Raw genomic sequence first — 16,291 nt, 5'->3', positions numbered from 1 at the left:
GGGTGCAGCTAGTTGGGGGGGGTCAGTGGCATGGGGGTCTGGATGTGGGGGATGAGGATGGTGCAGGGGAGGTGGGGATCATCAATGTGGGGGTTTAAGTTCAGGGAACTCATGGGGGGTGGTCTGGGTGCAGGGGTCGGGGATCTGGAGGCAGGGTGGCTAGGTGTGGGGGGCTCCAGATGCAGGGGTTGAGTTCAGTGGGGTGAGGTTTGGGTATGGAGGGCTAGGGTGGGTTCTGGGTCTATGGGGTAAGTTTTGGGGGGATGTCTGGGTATGGGAAGCCCAGGAGCACAGGGTTTGGGCAAATGAGGGAGTAGCTCCCCACACAGTGACCCCTCTGTCCACAGCTGAAGAGCGATGGGGCAGGAAGCAGGGGAGGAACCTGAAACAATGTACCTGCACTGCTGGGAGTGGTGCATGACTGCTCTTGCAGCTTCCCTTTGCTTCCTTGTCAGAAAGTCATTTTTCTGCGGGGGACATGAATTCTGCACTCACGCAGTGGTGCAGAATTCCCTCAGGAGTATTAAAGTTTAATTAACAAGGTGCTTTCAAACAGTCTCCATTAACACTTAAAGTATGTGGACATCTTTAAATTGATTTTTAACTAAATTATCACTTTTAATTTACACCTCTAAATTTTAATTTTTCACTAGAGGTGAGTGCCAAACTTACTAACCTTATAGTAAACATTTAAATTAAGAAACATTGCAATACAGACCTCATTAATGGGATTAGTGAGCTTTATAGCATTCATGTATCTGAAAAGTGCATTTTATGACTAAAAAGTTCATTCCTTTCCAGCTACTGATGAAATAAATTGATGTTCACAGTTGTAAAAGCAATTAGAACTGAGAAGTCCTGTTAGATGCTTGCTGTGATCTGAAGGTAATAGCAGTAGCTTATTCTGTTACATTAATTTAAATTGATAGGGTGGAAAGACCAAAGTGTCTTAACAGCTACCTAACAAAGTAAAATGCAGCAGAAGCTAAGCAAAGCAGGCTGCTGATCACTGAAACTTGGTCATGTAGGCATGTGAAATAGTCTTGATGTTCAAAAGCACCCTGTTGTGTGTTCAGCATTTGCACCTGTTGAGTGGATTTAATCTTGCATCCTTTGAATTTTGGATGACTGTTCCCCCCTCTAGGTGAAGTGATCAAAACACCTGCAAACATGGCTGAGAGCTCTTTTTGTTTAGATTATCACCAAGTTTAATCATCACAGGGGCTTGTGATCTTACTGCCTTGGTTTTAAGTTGTCAGCCATTTTTGGCTGTTTTTAAATGTACAACTTAATGAATTATACCTGTGATAGCACGGGGTTTGACTACTAGTATTCTGTGTTAATTGCTACAGCATTCCTTCCTTCCCAGAAAACTGGAGAAAGGGCAAATAGGCAAGTGTAATACATATATACCTGTAAAAGCAGCTACTCATGGATACTTGGCCACTAAAGACTAGACTAGCCAAGTCATGCTAGGGGCACAAGTGCAGCAGGCTAGCATGTAGGAATTTTGAGGCACAAGGACTAATATTTTAAACAGTAAAATAAAGAAACCCTGGGACAAGGTTAGCCAGGGAAACTCTGGTTAAAAAGTTGGCTAGTGAATATTGCATTATTGCAAGATAAACTTATGCTGTATTTTACCATAACCTTGATGAACCTTGCTTTGTTTGCTTATTTGTCCCTTTCCATAGAGTGGAGGAAGAACTAATTTAATTGCTACCTGGACTGAATACTGTTTTCTTGATAAAACTGACTAAGCTGCTTGGTCCATGGCATTCTTCAGTTTGCAAAAAGTTTTTGATGAAATACCATAAAAGGAAAAAATAAATCTTAAGGATCTGTGTGGAGTGTGTGTTTCCAAGAGTGGCATTCCAGTTGCCATATAAAGCAGATGGCCAGTGTTTTGGACTACAATATCTATTGCAAGGAGAGTACTTTTTTATGTAGGCCTGATTCTGGATGAGTGTCTGTTGGTAGCCTGTTGGCTGGCAATTGTAAGTTCTGAGTTTTCAGTCGAAAATGCCAAAACATCAGGTCTAGACATTAGACAGAGCTGCTGTGAAGGAAAGCACAGCTTATCACTTAACTGATTAAAAAGATAGTTAGAAACTGTTGCACCAAAATCATGTAGTAAGATTAGGAGTGTGGATGTGTGAAATCTTGGAATGCAAAGCATTTATGTAGCTTAAAGGTGACCTCAAATGATTTGTGCACCTTTTTTTTTCTGCTTTGTTGTATAAACACTACTTCAAATTCCAAATTAAAAAAAAGTTTTTAACTGACATAAACTGTAAATTTTTGCTGTCTTTGGCTTTTTCATAGACAACGTTGTGCTTTCGAAAAACAAACAGTTCTGTAATTTATTACAGAAATAAATGATCATATGGTTTAAAATTATGTGGTTTCACAACTGGCATAGTGCAGAAGACATTCTGAATTCTTCTCTTTAATTTCTGCTTATATAACAATTGTCTGAAGCTTAAACTTCTAATATCATACTCTGACACAGAAAGATACATTTGGTCAGTGTGATAGTTATTTTAAGTCGAGAGCAAGAAAATCAGTAATGCATAAAATTGTATTTGTTGGAATAGTAAAGTTATCAGCTTGGAAGGTTGTTGCAATAGCCTGACTGAATTGACCATATAAAATGATGGGACTAGGGTCATTCTCATGCTTGTGTGCACTCTCTGGCCTGATATTGAAGCTGTTCTAGAGAGTAAATACTTTGGCTGGAGGGGAGGAGGGGAAGCAAGCATGAGACTCTGTAGCCTAGTGGCTTGAACACTCACTTGGAAAGCGGGAGACCCAGGAACCAGTTCCCCTGCTCCAGTGAATTTTTTAATGGTATATCTACAGTGGAACCGCTTCAGCAGGGGAGACTGAAGGAGACCCACCTCAGACCGTCCCATAGCCCAGTAACAAGGGCACTGACCTGAGAGATGGCAGAACCCTGTTCAAATCCCTTCTCTCCCTCAGGCAGAGACGAGTTTTGAACCAGGTGTCTCACGTTCCAGGCAAATAACTTTTACCGCATTGGTTAGATTAGTGTGTGAGAGAAGTCATCCTTCTTTACCCTAGCTTCTTACAAAAACAACTTAATGCTAAAGCAGAGTTTGCAGCTGAGAATTTGAAGCAGATAGAGGCACTTCCCTGCAGCCTGGACATAGGCACCTCTCTCTGAGACAGGCCAAGGGCTTAGTGCACACACTTAACTTGGGATCTCCTATTGAGTAATTTAAGTGGGGAACCACCTAGTGTGCTGACTTCTATGAATCCCATTCTAATGCACCTATCTGTCCCCCTTCATTGTATATGTAGCATAGTTGACAAACTCAGGCTTTGTGAATCCCAGACCCCTGAAAGTTAGGCGTAGTGACCATGCCTAAACTACTTGATGAATAGGATCCTATCAGATTCACAGTCCATTTTGATCAAAAAGTCATAGGATTTTAAAAATCATAAATTTCAGGATTTGGCTATTTAAATCTGAAACTTCATGGTGGTGTAATTGTAGGGGTCCTGACAGAAAAAGGAGTTGTTGTAGGGTTGCAAGATTATTGTAGCGGGGTTGCAGTACTGCTGGCGATGCTGCCTTCAGAGCTGGGTGGCTGCGGAGCAGCGGCTGCTGGCCAGGAGCCCAGCTCTGAAGGCAGAGTCGTTGCCAGCAGCAGTGCAGAAGTATGGCATGGTATGGTATTGTCACCCTTACTTCTGCTCTCCTGCTGGCAGGGTGCTGCCTTCAGAGCTGGGCACCCGGGCAACAGCTGCGGCTCTCCAGCTGCCCAGCTCTGAAGGCAGCACAGAAGTAAGGGTGGCAATACTGCAACCCTCCTAAAATAACCTTGCAATCCCCCAGCAACCCATCTTTAGGTCAGGACACTCAGTTTGCGAAATGCTGGCTTCCCTCATGAAATCTGTATAGTACTTCTCTACTTCAATATAACGCTGTCCTCAGGGAGCCAAAAAATCTTAGTGCATTATAGGTGAAACCATGTTATATTGAATGGATTTGTTCTTCTGGAGCTCACCACCCCACCCACCTGGAGCACTGCTTTACTTCATTGTATCTAAATTCATGTTATTTCAGGTGGCGTTATAATGGGGTAGAGGTGTATATGGTAAAAGTTCACAAAAGACCAGATCTCATGGTCTGTGACACATTTCTCTTAGTGCGACACCCCCATCCCTTATAAATTAAAAAGCACGTGAGTGTTTTTTTTTTTTTTTTTTTATTTAACACCATTATAAATGCTGGAGGCAAAGTGGGGTTTGGGGAGGAGGTTGACAGCTCTTGACTCCCCATGTAATAACTTTGCGATCCCCTGTGGGTCCTGACCCCCAGTTTGATAACCCCTGAGGTACAGCATGGTCTCTACACCCCCTCCCCCATATCTCTCTCTCTGTCTTTTGGGAAAGAAAATAGCATATGCCCTGGCTTTTTCTGAGTGAAGGATTCTGTCCCTGTTTGCAGCAGATGTTTGACTGTTCTCATGTTAGCCCTCTTGTGAGGATTTCTGGAGGTCATGGACATAAGTTTGTCACTTAAATATTTGAGCAGTTTTAAGGAATAGCTTTTTCTGGACAGTGTCCAAATCCATTTATGCAACCTCATCTGTGGCCATCTGTGAGCAAACTGATGGAGTCTGCTGCCTAATCTGGAATCTTTTGTGTGAGATGGCGGCCTTGGCTACACTGGCGCTTTACACCGCTGCAACTTTCTCACTCGGGTGTGAAAAAACACTCCCCTGAGCGCAGCAAGTTACAGCGCTGTAAAGCACCAGTGTAAACAGTGGTGCAGCGCTGGGAGCGTGGCTCCCAGCGCTGTAAGCTAATCCCCACGGGGAGGTGGAGTACCTGCAGCACTGGGAGAGCTCTCTCCTAGCGCTGGTGCAGCAACCGCACTCGCACTTCAAAGCACTGCCGCGGGAGCGCTTTGGAGTTTCAAGTGTAGCCAAGCCCTCAGTCACACTAACTACTTTGCAGGACTGATGTCCTTGCTCAAAAATCCTATAGTAGACTTTTTTCAGCCTTGGTGTGGACCACATGATATTTCGTTTTTTAAAGTATTATCTAAATAGATTTGGGACATCAAGCTGTGGGTTTCAAATTCCTTTCATCCATCCCCCGAACAACCATAGTTAAGAAACTAACTTTGTGGGGAAGGCGACAAGAAATTCATCCTCTATCGACTAATGACTTTCTTATTTTGCATGGGAGGAAACAAATGAGTATATTGTAAGTATTGGCATAACTCTTTAAACTGATCATTCCATGTTACAGTCACCATGTATGGGTACTAGGCAAAAACTTAATTGCTTAGAGACATTGTATACTGAAACTTGCTTTTATTCTGAACTTAATGATAAAACATTTTCTGTCTTCCCTCCCCATTTTCTTGCACAAGACCTTCAGGGCATCCTTAGTTACTGCTGCATTGGACATTTTTTGTCCAGCCAACAAAAGGAACAGACTTCATTGTGCATTCTGCTTCCTATCCAAATCATTAGTAGCTTCTTTTCTGTGTAGCACTGTTGGCCAAAGAGAGAGTCTTAAAATACAATTACTTGTATAATACTTTCCCTTTAAAGATATGAGAGACTTGAAGTTTTTATAAGCATAAAATAAAATCAGCATTTCATGCTGAAAAGAGGCAGGGAGGGGGACTGTATTGAAAAAATCAATCTCAAAAAAAGTGGCGGCTTTTAAGCAGTGTATTCACTGTAACTTTGACTTACAGATCTTTTTATTCCCCAATGGCTTAAAGATCTAATGACTTGCAGGAAAGGCTTGTTGCCTCTTGAGTTAAGCAGATTTGCTATATTTAAGTTATATTGGAAAGCCCTGAAAAGAAAAATGGTTTGCCTTTCTCTGGTTTACACTAGAAGACTATAGAGTAGCTAAACCAGAGCTGGTGGGGGTGGAGGGGAACTGTCTTCTGGCACATACTAGCCAGTGGTAGATATGAAACATGGAGGGTGGAAAGATGTCAGTGAAGAGTTGAGGCAGTATCTTGGTGAGAAGCCCAACCTGTAGCTGCTGGGTAGGGATCCGTCCTTGGACCTTACTTGGAAGGTCAGTCTTTCCTGTATCTGGCTAGTAGTGTCTTTTTAACCTATGTAGCTCCTGGAAGGTGAGAAATTTTGTTTCTCCTCCACCAGAGCCTTCTGGCTGCTGAAAAGAGAAAAGGGAGAGAAGGTCTCCATTGCTCATCTTTCTCCCTTGCTTTCTGTTCTTTTGGTTCCTCTCTCCTCATAAACGTGTTTCAGCACTACATGCTTTCTTAAGCCACAGTATGAAACTGACACTCTTAAGTTTCACTGCTGTCCCGAGAATTTAAAATCAGAAATAAAACTAACCTGAGTCTTGTTAATTTAATTCTGCTGCAGCTTGGGAATCTCTAACTGGCAATAAAGGGACTAAGGGTGAAGCCAGTGCATTGTTTTGCACTAGCTTCATGTTTAGAAAGTTATCTTTGAAACTGTAAGGGCTAGAACCTAGTTTTGAGTAAAAGCTTGGATTCTGCAGAAGTTGATGTAGAGCACTCAGCTTTTCCACTCACCAAAGATGAACAGGTAATAAGCTTTCTCAAGCCTTGTGGTAAAAACTATTTAAAGAAGAGTTTTTTGTGTAGCTCAAAAACATGTCTCTTTCACCAACAGAAGCTCATCCAATAACAGATATTACATCACCCACCTTCTCTCCAAAACAAAAACAGTAAGTCTAATACTCTGATACTTCAGTGTTGATGCAGCATATACTTATGGCCTTTTTGTGCTCATTGAAGCCTCAGTTGTCTTCAGATCCACTTACATGGAAAACTGCCAACACATTTTGTATGAGAGTCCTGGAAACAATATATAGAAACACAAATTTAACTTCTAAAATGTAAGCATTTGCTTTCTAAGTATTAACGGTATTATGGAATAACACAATTTACATTGTCAATGTCATTTCTGTCTTTACAGGGGTACCAAAGTCCAATCTTCTACACACAAGATCATTAAGGGGGCACAGAGACTGCTTTGAAAAATTCCATTTAATAGCAAATCAGGACTGCCCACGGTCAAAACTCTCCAAAAGTACCTATGCAGAAGTAAAAAGTATCTTGAGCAAAAAAATTAACAGGATTATACAGTATGCACAAAACAAAGATTTGGATTCTGATTCAGACAGCACAAAAACTTCTCAACACCAGCTTTTTAACTTCAGACATCAGACAGACAGAAAACTGCTTCCACAATTTGACTCCCAAGTACCCAGATACTCTGCAAAATGGATAGATGGAAGTTCTGGGAGTATCTCAAAGTGTTCACAAAGTATTTTGGAACAAAAAGAATCTGCTGATTTCAGACTTGATATGCTGCAAGAAACAGGAGCTACATTCTGTTGCAAGAGTGTTTTATGGTCTAGTTGCAACCAAGCACCGAAGACAGAAAAAGCTAAAAGTGATTCAGATGCCAATGCCCAAAGACAACATCCCCGATACAGCAAGGATGAATGTAAGTAGAGGGGGAATTAGGTGGGTACACTTCTACTTCTCACTGTGGTCTGTATATTCTGTAAAACCATCTGTAGTCTCTTAACAGTTACGTTCTCCCACATGCCAGCTGTAAGTGTCTAACCTACTGAAACAGTTATTTTATGTCTAGAAAAACTAGCTTTCAGGAGCCTACACAACCAAATGAATCTTTGTGATGTGTTCACTTTATATTTCTATGCTAGTCTTAACCCAGCCATCACATACCATGTGTTTCCTAAACTTATGTGAGGAGAGTTCTTTGCTTATTCTTCATGTTTCAGACATGACAATGACCCAGTCCTGCCAGTGGAGGTTGTTAGCAGATTTCTGACAGTGACTTTTTCTCATTATTGTTCCTAAAATATGTAATTCAAAGACCAAACTGCCTTGAAAGATAGAATGAATTTGTGGAAACTAGTGAAATCTTTGCACAGAAATCAAAATAATGTGCAAAGTAAAATAGTTGAGATTACACTCTAAGTATCCCAAAGTACTTAATTATATACTGGTAACGATTATAGGTATATACAGAAGCCCTTATGCACTAAAGCTTTCGAACACCCTTGGACTTTGGAACTGGTCTTATTCAAAAGCATATTGACTAGGAGAGTGAAGTTTACTTCCCATGCATATGAGAGTTATAGATCTTATGCTGGGAGTTATCTGCTTGTGTGAATTTCACTCTATTATATAGCAGCTTTTCTCAAACTGGGGTTGCCTGCGGCAGGCAGTGGGGGCTGCTGGAAGCGGCACCCAGCAGCCCCCATTGGCCTGGAGCAGTGAACTGTGGGCCGGGGCTTTTCCTACACATGTGGCAACCCCAGTTTGAGGAACGCTGCTATATAGTATAACACTACACTATGCCCAGTAGTGGAAAAGAGTATTTTATTGGGGAGGGAAGGCACTTTTAAAAAAAGGAGTCTCTGACTAAAGCCTTTTAATCAACTGCAGTTAATTCTTGTCATTCTTGTAGTGTAGAGAAATGCTAATTTGTGCTTCTGATTGATCTAGTCAAATCAGAAGTGAACAGCAAGAACTCTATGGCTGTAGTATTCTGATTGAGTGGTACATACACAGTGTGACCACACAGTATAATATGAATGCCTCAAGTTTTTTCTCTTGATGGTGCTCTGTATACTATGCAATATCAGCAGATGATATAATTCAGGTGCCTAAATAAGATTGTTAATGTTGGCATATTATCACTTCAGGTTTGTGTAACTATATAGAAATCGTCCATTGCATTGATGTGGAAGAAACCTGAGCATTCTCACTTTCTAGCAGAAGAGGGCTTTTTTAATGGCTGCTTATAGGACAGGGAGAGAAATGATGAGTCCAGAATGGTCAGGTGAAAGCTTTGTGCAGCTTTAAGTTAATGCTTATAGCTAGGGCACTGTATTTGTCACAGAGGTCATGGAAGTAGTGGACTCTGACTTCTGCGGTGGCCAGTGTGGACGACCCCACTCCTTTCCAGAGGGTGTTGTGAAGGCCAATACTATAACGGGGTTCAAAAGGGAGCTAGATAGATTCATGGAAGATAGGTCCATCGATGGCTATTAGCCAGGATGGGCTGGAATGGTGTCCCTAGCCTCTGTTTGCCAGAAGCTGGGATTGGGTGACACGGCATGGATCACCTTGATGATAACCTGTCTGTTCATTACCTTTGGGGCACCTGCCATTGGCCACTGTCAGGACAAGATACTGGGCTTGATGAACCTTTGGTCTAACCCAGCATGGACGTTCTTATGACTAAATAAGTCGTGGATAGGTCACCAGCCATGAATTTTTGTTTATTGTCTGTGACTTGTCCATGACTTTTAGTAAAAATATCTATGACTAAATTGCAGTCTTACTTATGGTGAATGTAGGTCACTGCTACCATCTAACACTTGTCACTGCTAATTGTCCTTTCCACATCCATTTAAACAATCTGAAGTGTCTGAAAGTATGCTTGGGACTGAACTGAAGAAAATGCCCTTTTGGAAAATGGAATTTTGCTTCCTAAAAATGAGTCTTATTTTTCACTCAATCTATGATCTAATTAGGATTGATTTTTCCCATGTCACTTGAATTCTAAAATTAAGATGTATGGAGAATTGTTCCTGTTTATGCTGGCATAGGTGACTAAGTGACCCTGAAGGCATTACAAGCACAGGAAAACAAAAAGAGGGAAGGGATAGTTCAGAGGCCCCTAATGCATGGAAGGCTGGATATAGATCCCTCTGGTATCTATTGATACTGCTTCTTCAGCCTAAGTAGAACATATTTGCAGGGGATTCACTAGGAAGCAGTTCAAGGCATGATTTCCCCAATCAGAGTACAGCTTCCATTGAGAACAAGGAGCAGTATTTGGTCCTTGAGATAATTTGGAGGTTCTGTCTGTACCACTTCTGAATTGCAGACTTTATGAAATTGCAGCATGAGATTAATGTCATGGTAAAAGTGTGTGCGTACCTGTCTCCAACATGAGTTAACATGAGGGGAAGCTGTTGCAGGGTGAACAAGGGGATGGATCTTGCTTGCCTGATGCAACACAGTTGATTACCCTTCCTGTCCCTTCCCCCGATGGAAGAGTGAGCTAGAGAGAGACTTTGCACATGGGACATTCTGGTGTTTTCTGAGTGATCTGTATTCCTTGCTTTCTCTCTTCAGGAAAGAGCAGTGATGCTAGAATCAGTGCAAGTCTGTCTACTAGTATGTGTTAAGCACTCATAATCACCACATTGCCCCTGAGAGAGTTGAACTGTAAACCAGAAACTTCACACCTTTTTGCATGGGTTGTGGGATGGGGCATATCTAAACAACAGAATCTGAAGGGTACTGTGCCCAGAGGGACTAGGCAGCTGGATAGCAGGTTCCAGCACTCAAAGTGGGTACCAAGTTCGTCTTTGTCCTGAGAGGGTGCCTCCAGACCCTGAGATTGGGGTAATGGCTGGATTCTGTTCCAGCTTTGGAAGCTGGAAACACCGCCAGGTTCCAGAGTGTCAGAAGTTTGGATTGCCCGCTAGGATCTGATATACTGACTGCCCTTTTGAGGACTAATGAAATAGTGGGGAAAGTTTTTGGCTCTTGAGAAGGTGTGGTGAAAGAAGAGATTAGCTAAGTGTGCGGAAGAGAACTGAAGAAACAAAGGGAGAGGACAGAGGTAGAATTCAAAATGGAAGGAGGGGACACAGATGTGTGTCTTCATATCAAGGTCTGGCTGTAAGGGGAGATGGTATCTGTTTCTTTGGGCTACTGCTCTCCAAGAAATCCAAACAAAACCTTCCCCTTAAAACTGAAAGTATTCTTCACAGTATTAAATGTGAATAAATTAAGCACCATGCTCGTGAAGTTCTGAATTTCAGACATGGATTCCAGTATATAATCCTAACTGTTGCAGTGTGTCATATTGCTGAAGTCTAATGAAGCAACAATTCTCAAAGCAGGCAATAATCTGTTTGACCCACCTGTGTTTTGGAATCCTGATTCACTTAATACCAAACTGACAATTTACAGCAAATAAGGAATTATGTAAAGCGTGACTGGCTTGTGGGTTAGTCTGGCTGAAGTTAGTCATCTTGAGACTTACATGTCTGACCACCTACTGCTGAAACAAAACCAAAGGTATGAAAGCAGTTCTTGTGTTAAAAATAGCTTACTTCCTGATGGCTCTGTGTAGCAGGAGGCTTAAAAGGGCTTTAAACTGTAAGAAAATTAATACTAAAATCTAATTTTCCATTTGCAACAACATTTCCATACTCACAATTTACTGTTGGTTTGTAAGTCACCAGTTGTTTTGAGGTTGCATGTTGATTGTGTCACTTTAGTAGATACTAATGTAATTAAATCTAAACATTTTGTTAAAAAAATAAATCCTATCTGTCAAAATTGAAGTATGCTGGTCTCAGAGGGTCACCTGCCCTTCTAGTAGCAATATAGCTACATCTGTCAGCACTCCTACTACAGACTTTTTTTTTTTGTGGATTTATAAATACAGGTTGCTTGGCCAGTGTGTTTGTTTTGACTGTTATTTCAGATATGGATTACATAAGAATACTGTCACTCTCAACTAACTTTTCTCCTAGTTTTTTCTGCAATATGATATGTATGTTATGGACATTATTGGGCTATTACAGACGGGGCTTGAAAATGTTAACAAAACTTAGCCATTGGACTCCAACTGCTAGCATAGAGGGTGGAGACAAAAATGGGGAGGTGGGAGGGGTTGTTGAAATACCACTAGCAAGGTCCATGTGAGAAGCCTGTCACCAGCTACTGGGAACGAGTTAGATTTCTACAACATTGCTGTGCCTGGAGTCTGTTTAGGGATTCTCTTGTCTGCTTTTGGCTAGTAGCTTTCTTAAAATTATTCCTGGGGAAATTCTGTGCCTAAAAATTCTATGCACACTGTTTTAAAAATCTGAATATTTTATTTGTCAAAATAACACAATATAATAACAATCAGTTTGAGTTATTTTGGTCACTTATTTCAAAATACCTGTCAGCAACTATGTCAGTAACAATACAGAAGATCAAAAAGATTCAAGAAATTTTTTGACAAATAGATTTCTTACTAAGCATATTGCTGAAGGTTGTTAATTCATCTAAACTACAGTATAGAAACATACTTCCCACAGTGCAAAGACTTGAGGGAGTCAGGGGTAACAGAGGAGCTGAAAGAGAGGGAAGTAATTGCTGGGAAGGAGCCAGAGAGTGAACCTAGAGGAGTGGGGGTTGGGTGTGGAGAAGTATAGAACAGGGTTTTTTGTGGGGGAGTAGGGAGGAGGATTTAGGGAGCCTTCCACATGCAGACCTATTTGACCCCCTAGCCTCTTCCATTCAGTCAGGCGCATCTGACCCTGTCCCTATTTGTCCCTGCACCCCGCACCCCGTTCAGCTTCTGGCTCAGTGTCACCCCATTACCTCCATGACCCCCTCCCACCATTAGCCCTTCTAAACCCCAGTCTGTGTGCCACACACAGACCAGCAACCCTGTGTGCCCTGCTCTGTCCCCTTTATATCCTGTGCCTCCTCACTTGGCCTCGTGGGCAGGACACTGTGAAGAAGACATTAACTAAAAACGAGGCAAGAAAAAATCTTATGATACATAAGTCATTTTCTCAGGCAAATTAAATTCAGCTGAGGTTGATTTTAACTTTGACTTGACTTCAGACAAGTACCAGAATTTTTTTAATCTTTTAAATGGGTATATAGTGTGGTGATAAGTCTGCAGTAAACACTCTGGTGCTGCTGCTATGCAGCACCCTATGGGCATCTGTGCTAATGACAAGGTTTGTCACTTTCACTCTGCTGCCTCTGAAACCTGAGCAGCAGCAGCCCCTACCCAGCCTGCCCTGCACTTGTGACAACATAAAACACTTTCTTGTGAGGTTTTTTTTCCTTTTTCTTTACAGACAGATACTAAGCTTTGGCCTCGCTCTCCTTCTGTTGACTTGAGTTGAAGCAAAGTTTGGCACCACTGAGCACTTTTGAAAACCCTTCCCTTTATTTTTAATGTCCTCTCCCTGAGGACAGTCAAGCTGCATAGGGAAGAAGAGACATGGGAAAAAAAATCATGGTACTGGTAGTTGAAAAGCAAGCTGGGTAGATAATAGAAAACTAACAGCCTTCTGGCACTTCAGAGGGCTCTAAGGTGGTACAGGGTTTGTCTTAGGTGCTTGTGAGAAAGAAATACATGACATTGTTCTGAGTTCCTGAAGGGTTGAAAAAATGTTGCCATTGAGCTGTTTGTGTACACCATAGGCCAGCATGGCTGTTGACAGATGCTTTCTACCTTGAAGGTATCATGGCCAGAAGCAGTTTCTGCAGGGTCACAAACTTCATAGCACTTCCTATTCATGCTCACCATCTAATTGTGGAGGTCCCTAAAAATATAAAAATTGTTTTTTCTAAGTGTGTGGCGGGGGGGGGGGGGGGAGTGGTAATGTGATCATGTAGTTAAAAACTGCATATCTACTCTTGCAGCTTTAATTCTGGCACTTCATAACATTGAATGTTTGACTCTTCAACTTTTAGCTTTGAAATAGATGTTTGTCTTAATAGTGCAGTTATCATGCTAGAAAAATCTCAAATATGACCAGTTGCTGCTAATCAACATAACATAGCTATTAACATTAAAGGGTATAAATAAAAAATCTTGAGGATTGGGAAAGTTCATAGATGTTTTTTTGTTATCCCTGGTTTTGGTGATGGTGATGGATTTTGTTCATATTGCAGTGAATATGATGACTCTTGAAGAGGTAGAGCAACTGAATGAAAAACTCCTCAAGCAAATCCAGGGTGAGAGATCATTTTTAAATACTTATGGATTTTTTTATAGTGCACAAAATGTCATTTGAAACGAAACTCTGCATCTGCTTAACCTGATAAAGTTTTGAAATCTACATAAGCTTGAATTCCAGAGCAGAGAAAGAAAAGACGCTTCTACATTTTATAATGCACTTACCCCTTGATAAAAGGTTACAGCTTGTAGAAGATGTGCTACTTCATTTGCTCGTAAGGTATTTGTGCAAAGAGTTTAAACTATATTTTAAAGTAACAAGCTCATCTAGCTTAACTTTAAATAAAATTAAATACATTAAATGGGGTTATTTAACAAATGCAAGTGTTTAGATGTTAACATCTACTGGGGTGTTGTGTACCAAGGAGTATTGTAGCTAAAGGTACTTGAATGTTTTCCCAGTTCACATGTTCTCCATTGTGCACTTGTAAAATATCACACTGCATAGTCCAAAACCAAGTTTAACACTACATTTTCAGGTAATGGCTTTTAAACCTGACTGTCCCTTAAATTAAGCTGTTAACCTTCTTACAGATGTTTTTGAAGAGCTGACTCGGGAAGTGCAAGAAAAGGATTCTTTGGCCTCAGAACTCAACGTCCGCCACATTGCTATTGAGCAGCTGCTTAAGAACTGTTCCAAATTACCATGTCTACAGGTGGGAAGAGCAGGAATGAAATCAAATGTCCCCATATAAATGGAATGAGGATCTTACTAGTATTAACGTTCCTTAACGGTTCCATTAAATAAAGCTGCACAGACTTCTAGGAGCTTTTGGGGAAATGATGAACAAAATTTCTCTTCAAACTTAAATAAAATTTGTATGCAAAAGCTTTTGGATTCTAACAAATGCAAGTGTTTAGATGTTAAAATCTACTGGTTTTGTTCACTCTGGACATAGTTTTTCATGCACAATTGGCAATGTCCCTTGAAGCAGGTGTTATGTCTTACTGATACAGAAATATTTGTTCAATAACAAAGAATGACCAAGAGAGCTTTACAAGCAGTATTCATGAAATTCTTTATTTATTATGAGCAATATTTTATTATTGAAATTTTATACTGAACAAAAGTTACTATTTTAGGTACTTTTTCAAATCTCTTTATAAAATGTTTGAATGATTCTGTGTAACATGTATGCCTTGTGTATGGTTATCTCTCATGATGCAGCTGTTTAAAAAAACCCTGTTTTCTAAAGAAATTTATTTCCCATTAAACAAATTGTGATGGTGTCGTCACTTTTTAGCAACTTTATAACTCAAGAAGGTGATTTCATCAGGCATGGATTGTATCTTCTGGTAGAATAAACTTAAGCGCAGCACCTCTTTTTTGAAATTCCGTATTATGGTTTTAGTGTGTTGGAGTTGAGTTTTGTATGTGTGAAATATTTTTCAATGCTTAATAAAAGTATATGGCTTCAAAGAAACTAAATAAACCTGAAATACCTCATTAACTGTCTCAATACTAGTGTTTTAAATATTCTAGGAATTGAAGAGATTTGGTTGTATCTTAAGCCTGGGAAAGAGGAACTAGTGCTGGGAGCACCAATAATGCTATGCTTACCACTATTAAAAAGGCACAGTCTCTTTACCTAAATGTTACATATTAGATCCCTTCTTCTGAGCCATGCAAACATGAAGTGGTTTGTTTTGTTTTTTGCAGTAGCAAAAGTTACTAGTAAAGGCTGTTCCCGGAGCTGAAATAAATGAAACTGATGCACGCATATTTAAGATGGCATGGTGCTGGCTTTCGTAGTCAGAAGTAATCTACACGGGGGAAGGAGAGAGGTGGGAGAAAATACTTGTCAGAACAAACTCAAGGGCAATATTGTTTTCTAGGGTTTGAATACTAATATGACTGTCACATGTAGTTCAGAGGCCTTCACCTGTCAGAAAGGAACAACTGCAAAATCTGAACACCACACATTAGGAACTTACGAATTGTTTAGTGTCACTGGGGTATTTTGTGATTGAAGGGAGGAAGATCTAATATCACATGGCTTACATGCAAAATGAGGCCTAAAGTACAGCAGTGCATTAGCTAATCCATGAGTATCTAAAACTACCAGAGACACTAGCTTCTCTGTAGACAAGACCACCTTTAAACCTCAATGTAATATCAAGATGAATAGGATGTTCAGCAAGGGGATTTTTTGGTAGTGTATTGGTAAACGTCTCTGGTTATTTAACTTGTTTACATGTTGGAATATTTCCCCTTTTAGAGCAGACTAAATTCAACAGTTTAGCCTATACCTTCCTCTAAATCAAAGCAGTAGTTTTATGTAGACCAGGGATTGGCAACCTTCGGCCTGTGGCTCACCAGGGTAAGCCCCCTGCTGGGCTGGGCCGGTTTGTTTATCGGCTGATCATGGCTCCCAGTGGCTGCAGTTCACCACTCCAGGCCCATGAGAAGGTGAATTGCAGCCATTGGAAACCCCAATCAGCCAAACCTGCAGATGCAGCAGGTAAACAAACCAGCCAGGCCT

General features: G+C 40.8%; 1 protein-coding gene across 2 annotated transcripts in view; it reads left to right on the top strand.

The window, feature by feature from the left end:
* C1H21orf91 (chromosome 1 C21orf91 homolog) overlaps positions 1-15,255 on the top strand; it is a 25,337-nt gene extending 10,082 nt beyond the window's left edge. For both annotated transcript variants that reach the window (XM_032786054.2, XM_032786051.2), the window contains exons 3-5: positions 6,972-7,505; positions 13,745-13,807; positions 14,343-15,255. In XM_032786054.2, the coding sequence (XP_032641945.1) occupies positions 6,972-7,505; positions 13,745-13,807; positions 14,343-14,503 (758 nt within the window). In that variant the 3' untranslated portion in view covers positions 14,504-15,255. The remainder of the gene's footprint in view (positions 1-6,971; positions 7,506-13,744; positions 13,808-14,342) is intronic.
* Positions 15,256-16,291: the final 1,036 nt, after the last annotated feature.

Source organism: Chelonoidis abingdonii, chromosome 1 (genome assembly GCF_003597395.2).
Source record: "Chelonoidis abingdonii isolate Lonesome George chromosome 1, CheloAbing_2.0, whole genome shotgun sequence".
NCBI classification, from domain to species: Eukaryota; Metazoa; Chordata; order Testudines; family Testudinidae; genus Chelonoidis; species Chelonoidis abingdonii.
Note: the sequence above shows the minus strand (reverse complement) of the source record. Positions and strands in the feature narration are given on the sequence as shown.